At 41.6% G+C, this 12,227-nt stretch overlaps 1 protein-coding gene across 17 annotated transcripts in view; it reads right to left on the bottom strand.

Moving 5' to 3' along the window:
• The window catches only part of LOC117398528 (neurexin-2-like), a 420,078-nt gene that overhangs the window by 378,486 nt on the left and 29,365 nt on the right, over positions 1 to 12,227 (bottom strand). For all 17 annotated transcript variants that reach the window (XM_059015985.1, XM_059015996.1, XM_059015998.1 and 14 more), the window contains exon 2: positions 4,098 to 5,333. In XM_059015985.1, the coding sequence (XP_058871968.1) occupies positions 4,098 to 4,812 (715 nt within the window). In that variant the 5' untranslated portion in view covers positions 4,813 to 5,333. The remainder of the gene's footprint in view (positions 1 to 4,097; positions 5,334 to 12,227) is intronic.

The raw sequence follows: 12,227 nt of genomic DNA, 5'->3' as shown, positions 1-12,227 counted from the left end.
TCTTGCCCATACTAAAAAAGGATAATATAACAGAGAGTCTCTCTACAGTGCTTACACACAATGTATACATTTTAATCAGTACTACTGGCATCCATTCAGGAAGACTGACTGTGCAGTATCTGCTGATAACGTTGTGGTCTGCTCCAGTTTCTACAGAGTGATACAGTGGAATTAGAATGGAGCAAGGAAGATAAAGTGATTTTAAGAGAGACAAGAAATTACACAAAGACGAGCTTTGGAATAACAGAACTGTACTCTGCTTCAAAAGGGACTAAACACCAACGCTACAGGATAGACCCCTCATCTGCACCCTTTCAGCAACAGAAAAATCTAATTCCCTGGGATATATTTTCTGGATCTCCCGCAGTCAGGAACAGAGAACTAGAACTGCTTTATAAACCCAGTAACGAGACAGACAAAGAGGAGGCCATTCGGTCCATCAGTGCTCGTCCGGTTCCTAGCAGCTGATTGATCTCAGTTGTGTCCAGTTGTGTTTTAAAGGATCCCAGTGATTCTGCCTCAACAACATGACTAGGTAACCCATTCCATCCCCTCACCACTCTCTGTGTGAAGAAGCGTCTCCTTCAGTCTGACCCCACTTCATTTCCAACAGTGCCCTCTGGTCCTGGTTTCTGTGCTGCACTTGGTTAACTTTCTCAACTCCTTTTTTAAAACATGTAGAAAGAGAGCGGGTGAGAGGAGACACAGAAGGGCAGGGGAGGAACATAGAGGAGTGAAGAGAGGAGTGGTGCTCATGATGCCACAGTAACTACACTCACTTATTTCAACTTAAATCTATTAATGTGTTTGTGATGTCATTCACAACATAGTTAACGGGTGTATAGATTTACTACTCCTTTCTAATTTAACTTTCAGAGTTACATTTTAACTTTCAGGTATTGAATCTATGTATCCATTTATTTCTTCTAAAACTACACATTGTAGGTCATTCGTGTTCTGTTTAAGGTGTTGAATTATTGGTTCATTTTGTTCTTTGTAATGTTTCATAGGTAATATAATAAATAAATTTAATTGGCCATATACCTGTCAATCTAAGCATACGGTCTAAACACTGAACCAAACTAATATACAGCAGTGTGTTATTAGAACCCTATTGCTTCTGTAGTTTTGATTTGTTTGGTGCATGAAATCAAACCACTGGAACTTAAAATCTAGGAATATTGTCAAAATAGGCTTGTCTAATTCATGACTTTAATAGGCCACACGTGCAAGTCATTTAAAACTAAGGAAATGGTAAAATGCAGGAGATTTTTTAGAAGTTGTTTAAGACGCCTAATTAAAGCACAAAGTGGTCTAACATTTTCACACGAGTGCCTATTGATTCTATATCAATTGAAATTCTCACACCCTGAGGTTTTAATGCAGGTAGGTATATAAAGGCTATCTTGTGGTTTTCTAATACATTTGGACACTACTGTATCTTAAAAGCAGAATGTCATGCACAGCCCAGCAAGTAAATCTATTCTACTGCAGCATATTTAATATATTTCTGACACGTGACAGTAACTCAGTGAGAAGTCAGTGGGTGCGTTCAAGTTTGTAACAAGTCCAAATGTTAAGAAGCTAATCTGGGCGATCAGTATTCATGAAGCAGCTTCACAGGGTTCCTCTTAGCGTTCAGCTTGATACGCAGTTATAAATTCTCTCATGAAAATGTGCAAGAGATTGATGGCCTAATCATTCAGAATTACAATAGTGTGGGTTTAGCGAAAATGCTTAATGCTGTCTGCCATGTCGGACTTAACCCTTCATATGCCCGAGGTGTATTCTCACACTCAAAAATACACCCGTTTCAGATTCACGAAGGAAATCTGTCATAATATATCTAGCCGATGTAGTGCTGAATATTGCTACAGGCATAAAACAAGTCCATAGGGGGCGCTATTGAAAGATAAATCTCACAAATATTTTTTAATAAACGATACGTGTCCGTGCTTATGATTCAGGCTTTTCTTTACATATTTTTCACATTTTATTTTTGTTCATTCATTCAAATCAATCACGGCGCAGCTTAGCTGGTCAGAAACCACTCAAACTGAAAGTGGCGAAACCCATCGTATAATTCAATTGATGTTCCAATGAAGTCAAAGACACAAATGGTTTTATAACAATATTTCGGTGAGCCCTTGCCTGTTTTGTTGCTTCCCCACGCTGCCTGGTTGCTGACAAAAAATGGCTAGGGAGCTTTCAAGGAAGAAACAACCATTGAAATGACAGCTTCTTTACAACTTCGCTGGACAGCGTCCAGCTGCACTTATGAAGTGTTTTTCAGATCAAAGGAGGTGCCACAGTACTGCAGCCCACGGGTAAATGGTACCTGTGATTCTCCTTGTAGCTCTTCTAAACTCCATGTGTTGTGCAGCTTGGTTTGTCCCCCGTGGTAGGAAAGCTACATGCACTGGTTATTTCAACTCTATGTGTGTGTGTGTGTGTGCGTCTTGGTTCTATTTTAAAACATCTCCTTCAACGGTGAACTGACTGCAGTAACTGGAGCAAGGAATCCCTCCTATAAATCTGATGTACCATTGCATTGGAACAGACACTGCTTCAGATGTATTCAGAGGCAAGAATGACCATGTTCAAATGTAATGATTCAAATAAAAAGACCTAGGAGTTTATGTTGACTCAGAAATGTCTTCATCTAGACAGTGTGGGGAAGCTATAAAAAAGGCTAACAAGATGCTCGGATATATTGTGAGAAGTGTTGAATTTAAATCAAGGGAAGCAATGTTAAAACTCTACAATGCATTAGTAAGACCTCACCTAGAATATTGTGTTCAGTTCTGGTCACCTCGTTACAAAAAGGATATTGCTGCTCTAGAAAGAGTGCAAAGAAGAGCAACCAGAATTATCCCGGGTTTAAAAGGCATGTCGTATGCAGACAGACTAAAAGAATTGAATCTATTCAGTCTTGAACAAAGAAGACTACAGGGGACTTCTTTGACCTGAAAAAAGAAACAAGGACCAGGGGTCACAAATGGAGATTAGATAATGGGGCATTCAGAACAGAAAAGAGGAGGCACTTTTTTTACACAGAGAATCGTGAGGGTCTGGAACCAACTCCCCAGTAATGTTGTTGAAGCTGACACCCTGGGATCCTTCAAGAAGCTGCTTGATGAGATTCTGGGATCAATAAGCTACTAACAACCAAACGAGCAAGATGTGCCGAATGGGGGCCTCCTCTCGTTTGTAAACTTTCTTATGTTTTCTTATGTTCTTAAATGTAATGAATAATGGAAACCAATGCATACATGACGTCTGACATAAATAACATGCATTCTGCTGTACAGAATGTTTCACTGCTTTCATTAACAGGGCAGTTGATGGGGTATCGGTTTATTTGTTCATGGAATGTGCGTATGAGTTCTGCTTTTGTTTTCCCACTTATTCTTATTGATTGTGAAAGAATATTCATATATTAAAAACCCATGTTTGACCCAGCGCTAATTATAATACCAATACATTCCCAAGAATCAATCAATAAATAATATATGATTTAGGTGAATTATTTACAGAAAATGTGATTCAGGACCATTGGGAACCCATTATAATCCCAGTGTATTACCTTGACCGTTTGAGGAACAAGGGACATATGTGTCCCACAAATACAAATGACTTTCTTATTTTAGCAATGAGATGCAGGAATTCAAATTTACTATCAGGTTGGATCTGGTCGTCCAAATGGTCATTTTCTTCACTGTGATACTTGAGTCGCTCTCAACTGTCTTTTCAGAAGAAAGCATTTGAGCAAGCTTTCAATTCCTTGTGTACCTTCAGGGGTTAAAAGGACATATCTTCCAATTAACTTTATCATTTTCTTATACCTTTTTTCAAATATTTCTATTTTTATCTTTGATAAGGTGCTTTGACAATGAATTCAGGAGCTGCCATAGATACATATAATGAAAGGCTAGATCAACCAATCTTTAGATTGGTAAGCACCGGCGCCATCTGGTTGTGCAACAGTGTACTGCAAGATCCAAAGTGGCTATGACTGCTGGCTTCTATAAAAAACGATTTCAGACAGCCCTGGCTTAGAGAGAACATATACTGTAACGACCCCAAATTCTCCTTACCTTCATTGCAGAACTTCCCCTGGTACCTGGTAAGACTGCAGTCACAACGAACTTCCCCATGGTGTATGGAGCAGAGCCCCCCATTGAGGCAGGGGTTCTGCTTGGTACACAGATACTCCAAGTCACTCTGGATTCCCTGGCTGCTGAGCAAGTTGGGGGGAGTCTCGCCCACTTTCAGGTTGGCGATCAGGCCTCGGAAGGGGGGCTCGTATTTGACAGTGCTGGAGGTGAGAGCTGAGAGCCTGACATCCGGAGGAATGCCTCCGACAAACAGATCACTGACCACAGACATGTCCCGCCGCTTGGACTTCACTTCGGACACCTTAGCCTCGCTGTCCACTACCAGCATGGTCTCGCGGTAGTTCCGGGTGAGCAGGACCATGTGCCAGCGGTCATCGCTGACCGGCGTGTCTAAGTGAACGGTAGCGGGCTCCGCGCAGGAGATGGCGAAGCGTAGCTGCAAACGACCATCCGAGATGAGAAGCTCCAAGAAATCACAGTTCCCTCCGTCGTCAAGGTAAAGCACCAGGGCTTTGGAAGCATTTGTTTTGATGCTGAAACTGAGTTCTCCCATTGAACCCGCTTCCCAACGGGCGTACCTAGCCCACTGTCCTGGGGCACCCCCGAATTCTAGCGCCATTGCTCCCCCAAACACCAAAAAGGCCATGAAGATACCCAAACGGGACAGGACCTTAGATGGAAAAAATGTGGCCATCTTCTTAAACAGTTAACCCAGAAAAAAAAATTCAACAATATTTTCAAATCCACTGTTAGCAGAGAAATGGGTCGCTATGCTTTCTTTTTAGTCCAATCCAATGACTTCTGAAGGAGAATCCACCAATCCAGTTTAATGTAACGTTTCTCTTCTCCCAGAATTCCTTCCAAAAGCTGTGCTTCCTTTCCTTAGGAGTGTTCTTCCTTTCTAAGCTTCTCCATTGGTCAGAATTGAGGGGAGGGGGCGGGGAGGAGGAGGCAGTGTTCCTTCCCAGCCAATGAGAAAACAGTTTTTGAATTAGGACAAGTCTTCCAAAAATTAAGTCATAAGATCCAATTTCCTATGGGGAGTCTGGAAGGTTGCGAGGCAAGTTTTTCAGCTGTGGCTATCTTGTGTTGACAGCCCACAAGATAAGATGCATGATTCCTAGGTGATTACCACACAGAGCATACTCTGCAGTGCCTTCCCAGATCCTATAGTTTTAAGTTCGTGTTTCTCCAAAGAAACTGTCCAAATTGGGTCTAAGAAAGAGAAACAAAAAAAACATTATTAAAATCAATTTATTTTCAGTTGAATCTAACTAAAACATTTAGCATGTGCACAAAAAAAACAATAAATCAATTGAAAACAAAATATATGAGTGCTAGGGTTAAAACAAATTGAATTCACCAGTTAAATCTAGTGCAATGGAGGGAGCACCCTTTCTCTTAGGGAGACTGAGGGAGGGAGCAGTTCAATATCCATGCCTCAAGCCTGCCCTGGACTGGAGGGAGCATCCTTTCTCTTAGGGGATGAGGGAGGGTGCAGTTCAGTCTCCATGCCTCAGGCCTGTCCTGGACTGGAGGGAGCACCCTTTCTCTTAGGGGGTGAGGGAGGGTGCAGTTCAGTCTCCATGCCTCAAGCCTGCCCTGGACTGGAGGGAGCACCTGTTCTCTTAGGGGGTGAAGGAGCAGTTCAGTCTCCATGCCTCAAGCCTGCCCTGGACTGGAGGGAGCACCCTTTCTCTTAGGGGGTGAGGGAGGGTGCAGTTCAGTCTCCATGCCTCAAGCCTGTCCTGGACTGGAGGGAGCACCCTTTCTCTTAGGGGGTGAGGGAGGGTGCAGTCTCCAAGCCTCAACCATGTGCAATACTGCAGCTTTTACATTTGAGCTGATAATTATTTAAAACTTCTCTAGCTCTCCTGGCTATTTAAACATTTTCTTTTGGAGCATATTCATTGTAGTGTTTTTTTGTTTCTTTGGGGGGGGGGTTGCGATTAGATTACACCACTTTCCACTAAATGGGTTGAAACCACCAAACAAATTTCATTTGTGACCAACTCAGAAACCAGATAGACTTGCGTATTAACCCACTGCAGCAAATTAAATGAGACATTCTTTTTTGCAGTCTTTTTTTTTGCTGCTTATTTCCAGGAGTGTCTATACACAGAGGTATGCAGTAGTCTAGGTACGACAAGCTATAAATCTTCAATTCTAAAAGCTAGAGAACGTGCTTATCTGTCAGTGGAGCTCTCACTGTGCTGTTAATTAACTCTACAGGATGGTGTGGAGAAGATTCACATTTTTCAGCAAAGCAGAAAACCAGGAACAGTAGCTGTACCACAAAGGAAACCCAGACTTTCTACACATCATTCCCTTTGGCGATGAAAACAGAAATGTAACAGAGAGAGAAAACGGGGAATAGGAAAATCTACCAAGATGAAGTAGAGATAAAGTCAACCCAAGACACGACTTCAAATTCAGCACAGAGAGAAGAACAAGAGGGCATGAATGGAAGCTGAGTAGAGTTTAGAACAGAAGGTAGGAAGCATTTTTTCACAGTTATAAATACATGGACTAGCCTACCAGGTTAAGTATCCAAAACAGTGGGAACATAAAAAATGCTGTGCTTTTAATAATATCTTTATATAGCGCCTTTCATAGTGGACCACCATCACAAAGCGCTTTACAGAGGTAGGCTGTGAATGGTGCATTTTATGCAGAGTCACTTACAATAGATATTGATTTAACATCTCATCTGCAGGATGGAGCACAAGGAGGTCAAGTGACTTGCTCAGGGTCACACAGTGAGTCGGTCAGTCAGTGGCAGAGGTGGGATTTGAACCGGTGACCTTCTGTTTACAAGCCCTGTACTTTAACTACTGGACCACACTGCCTGCCTTTAAATTAATCACCCCCCCCCCCCCCCAGTAGGGGAGAATGGTGTGCAAACAAGTGGCCTTGATGGGCCGAATGGTCTTTTCTCATTCTCAAACTTGTAATGTTTTTTCTTAATTAGAGAGCTCTTCTGGAGCAAAATAATACCAGTGCAATACATGTGTGGCTCTTCAACTATGAACATTTCTCAGACACTCCTTTGAATAAATCGTTTTTTATTATCTGCACAGTGGACCTAATATTAATCCTTAAATACATTTTCTGTAGACCACCTCATAATTAAGGCCACTTCATTTACGGTCCTATTGACGACAAGTCAATATCAAGGCCAGCCTGGTATTATCATTATCCACAATCCGCAGTCTTGACATGTACCAAACCTCTCTTCAATTACCTCTCTAATAAAACTGCTGTAAAATAAATACAATCCATTTACTGCCAAGACTTGTACAATATTCAGTGTAGGGTTGTCCTTGGCAGTCATTAACCAGAAACCTATTTCTGAACTCAAAATGAAGAGAATGTCATGCCCAGTCCATTGTAGAAAGTGGATCGTATCTGGGGTACCACTGCACTTGTGGGATAGACTTGTCATTAAAATCCTAAGCATATTTTTAAAGAGGAGCCAATTGTATATTTAAGGATACCAGATATTTAGTGCGCAAATAGTCTAAGTGAGGTTATCAAGTTGTTGTACTGCTTTCCTAGAAAAAGGAGAACGTTTCATTCCATTACACTTGTAATTACCAACTTTTGCATATTTTAAAAGAGATATTTAGTAAGCAAGGGGTCTGCGTAAGGGAAAATGCCTCCCAGTTGGTCTGTAAATTGTTCCCATAGTTTATGTACTATGCAGTAGTGCGTACATTTATTAGAACACCAATGCTTCTGTAGTTTTGATTTCTTGTCCACATAAAATCAAACCATTGGAACTGAAAATCTTTGTCAAAACAGGCAAATTAGTGAAATTGAATTGATGATGTTTAATAGGCGCATGCAATTAAATTCAAATGGTAAGAGAAAAGGAACACATAGCTACAAATGATAAAGAGACTTTTTAGCAGGTGTTTCGGATGCCTAATTAAAGCACAAAGCGGTCTAACATTTTCACACACGAGTGCCTAGTGTTTCTATAGCACTGATTACTGAACGGAAATTGAAGAAGCGTTTTCAAGCAGGTAGGTATATAAAGGATATAAACGACAAATCGTGAGGTGTTGTGATAAAATGTGCACCCTGCTGTGTATGGACGGAGGGGGGTGATGCTGGGACGCCAGAATCACCGTCGAGCCCTCTTGAGGTGTCGTGGGCTAGTCGACGAAACACTGAGGATGGAAGGTGCCCACTTGAAAACCCCAGAGATGTACCCTACTTAGCTCAATCCAAACGGTTGTCATGCTGATGCGCTGGGGAGGCCGCACTTTGGTTGATCCCCGGAGCCAGCATCGCAGCCGTTGTGTGTGCTGATGCGCCAGGGAGGCAAAATAAGCTGATCCCTGGAGCCAGCATTACACTTCAGCCATTAACACCAGACAGAAGGATATCTACATCACCATATGGAAGGAAACGTAAATGGATGGAGACACATATGGATCACATTAGTTTACTGTAAAGCTACGTCTTAGTTGGTGCTTATCTTGGCGAGAGCCGAGTTCAAATCAGCATGAAGTTTTAACATCTACTCTCGTGTAATGGAAATCGTGCACTATCACATCATTAAAATCCCACTGATATAGGGATGCAACATACAGGACCTTTCTCTCCAGTGAACCAGTGTATATTTTTCTGTAAAGGAAAAAACTAAATATCTTGGCTCTCTGGCCCTGTAACGCTAGAATTAACTGCCTCAACAGCTTGGTGCCAGAAAGTCGTTATCTCAGAGGAACCTGACACCAAAACATGCCTTTGTGCTTATCCATGCACCACAAGAGGCAGGATAAACCCTTCTAAAGCCCTCTCTCTGGCGACTCAACAAAGACCGGGGAAACTGGGTCAGCTGCGCGTCCCCACCGGTACCAACTGTGGGCAGAAGGCTGAGACGCACCATCAGAAAATATCGGGTTCTAATCAGACCTCAGCAGATTGCCTCCTCACACAGCGGCCACTCAGGGATTGAGAGAGAGATCGTTGACCTCACTGGTTTATTTATAGGAGCTGAACTGCGAAAACGCATACAGCATATGGGGATCATTGAGCTTTGGGAAATTCCTAGGTTATTTACTACTTGGCTGAAAATGAATTTACCTTTAATGGAATGACCATAGTGGTCTATTGTTAGATCTCGTCTATTGCTATGTAGGCACAACTACCTGATGACTTTACTCAAGCTACTTGCTCACTAACTATATAAGAACATAAGAAAGTTTACAAACGAGAGGAGGCCCCATTCAGCCCATCTTGCTCTTGTGGTTGTTAGTAGCTTATTGATCCCAGAATCTCATCAAGCAGCTTCTTGAAGGATCCCAGGATGTCAGCTTCAACAATATTACTGGGGAGCTGGTTCCAAACCCTCACAATTCTCTATGTAAAAAAGTGCCTCCTATTTTCTGTTCTGAATGCCCCTTTATCTAATCTCTGTTTGTGACCCCTGGTCCTTGTTTCTTTTTTTCAGGTCGAAAAAGTCCCTTGGGTTGACATTTTGAATGCTTGAATCAGATTGCCGAGTAGTCGTCTTTGTTCAAGACTGAATAGATTCAATTCTTTTAGCCTGCCTGCATAGGACATGCCTTTTAAACCTGTGATAATTCTTTGCACTCTTTCTAGAGCAGCAATATCTTTTTCTAGAGCAGCAATCCCTGAATATATACGATCGGCTCCTCTTATAAAATATTCTAAGGATTTTACATCAACATACTATAACATACTGGGTACCACATTTTCTCTTCATTTTACAGTGTTGTACACAGCAGTGAATTGCCAGCAAAATACAAAAGACATTTCATCGAAAGTGGCAGATCATTAAATAGCTTTTACTTCTATGAAGACACTGGATGATCTAGCTTATGCTGCGAACCTATTTGAGGTAACTGGAACTGAAGGGCAGCTCCTGTGCTGTTGTGAGGGAGTTGCTGCAGTGATGGAAATAGAACAATAATAATTTAAAAAAAACACCTTCAAGGGGGAAGGAGATGAATTTTTAAATGTAGAAATGAGAACGCCTGCATTGGTGTGGTTTTAGCAGCTCAAACTATTTCTCCGAAATCCGACACTGCAAATGAGGTGATTATCTGCCGTGAACTCATCAGACGCTGTTACCTTATTTTAAAACGCCCGAAAACTAGAGAAGCATCTTCTTACACAAGCTAGACTAGATCCTGATCGCTCCAGCATTTAAAAAAGAAAAATGCACACGCACTGACACACACACTGCCCAGGAAACAGAGTACGAGGCAATTTAGATCAAATTGGCTCCTGTAAATGACACTCGATTACCGTCTTAAACATACTGTCAAAAAGCAATTTGTGGTTTGCACACCAGGGGCTGTGAATTTGCATCTTATTAAGCACGGGGATATTATTTGTGATCTATGGTATTTTTTTTTTTTTTAAAGGTGCAGCATCGACCCTCACAAAAAAAACCATTAACTTAGCAAAACCTTAGCAGAACTGAGACTTTACAGAGTTTCTTGAGACAGCAATAGTCCTGGAAGGTCAGAAGCACTTGTATGGTCGTTAAAAAGATATTTGATTCGTATTAAATTGTATTAAAATGTTATGTCTCTTGTACGGTGTTTCAAATCATGATGAGTGGTTCATATTGCAATTACCAAAATTGCGTTGAGGAAACGATATCCAAAGTGGCAGAGTACTAGATGGTCCATACTTCTATTAAATATCTAGCCTGTGTTACATGTGTCTACAGCAGGCAACCAGAACTGAGGATCAGTTTCTGAACTTTAACCCTTTTCTTATATATATCGTGCAAAAAGATCTACACATCAAGCACATTGTAACTATGCATAATAACATTATAATTATGTGTCTGTAACATTAAGTAAATACTATGTAAATAATTAGAGACACTCAATGCTAACGAAATACTAAGCATATTTTATTTTTAAAAAAATAACATGATCGTGGGACATGTAATTCAATTTTCCATTTAAAAAAATAGCAAACTAATATATCCAGTATGATAGACCGCCGATAATGTACGCAAATGGATTATATAGACTTGGCTAGCTGCTGCTAAGCTAATCTGCCCCAGTTTGGAGTGGATTGATTTTGTATTTATTTAACCTGACTGATTGCACAACATCACAGATGCCCCGAGAGCACACGAGAAACACACTGACTGAAATCAGTACGGACAAATAAAATAATGCTGAATATTATTTTGGAGGAAATGTCATGGCATTTGTTTTAGTTGCTGAGTTGCCAGAAAAACTTGCGTTTAAGAAAGGCACAATTCTGCATTTAAACACTCTCCAGAAGTCATTTCCCAGCACTTTAATTAACACAATGCATTACAAAACTCTACATAAAGGATGATTGTGGCAGAAATATTGTATGTTGTGGTTTTTCAAGACAAATCTTGTTAATGCCACTAATATTTACATTTGACTAATCAGATGTATTTTCATGGAGCTCATCTCTTGTCATCGAAGTCAGAATTTCAATCTTTACATCAAAAAACCTTAAAAGAGGGCTCCCGAGTGGCGCATCCAGTAAAGGCATCCGCGTGGAGTGCAGGATGCGCCCTATAGTCTGGATCGCAGGTTCGAATCCAGGCTATGTCATTGCAGACCGTGACCGGGTGTTCCCAGGGGGCGGCGCAGAATTGGCCCAGGTAGGGAGGGCTTAGGTCGGCAGGGCAATCCACGGTTCACCGCACACCAGCAACCCCTGTGGCTGATAGGGTGGCTGCGGGTCTGCAGTGGAGCCGTTCAGAGCTGTGTTGTCCTCCGACACTACAGGTCTGGTAGCTTAACTGTGGATCCGCAGTGCAAAAAATGACAGCTTGGCAGAAACATGTTTCGGAGGACGCGTGTTTCGCAGGACGCGTGTTTCGCAGGACGCGTGTTTCGCAGGACGCGTGTTTCGGAGGATGCGTGTTTCAGCCTCCGTTCCCCGAGTCGCCTGGGGATTGCAGCAGTGAACCAGGATTAATAACAACACAATTGGGGAGAAAACTGGGTAAAAATTATAATTTAAACACTAGTCTAAACACTCCATTCTCAGCTCTCCAGCGCAGCATTAGAAAACTGCTTCAAAAACTTCGCTTCATCTTACCATACTTTTTTAATGACGTCTAAATTA

Source organism: Acipenser ruthenus, chromosome 51 (genome assembly GCF_902713425.1).
Source record: "Acipenser ruthenus chromosome 51, fAciRut3.2 maternal haplotype, whole genome shotgun sequence".
Classification (NCBI taxonomy): domain Eukaryota; kingdom Metazoa; phylum Chordata; class Actinopteri; order Acipenseriformes; family Acipenseridae; genus Acipenser; species Acipenser ruthenus.
The sequence above is the reverse complement of the archived record's forward strand: the minus strand, read 5'-3'. Positions and strand labels throughout refer to the sequence as shown.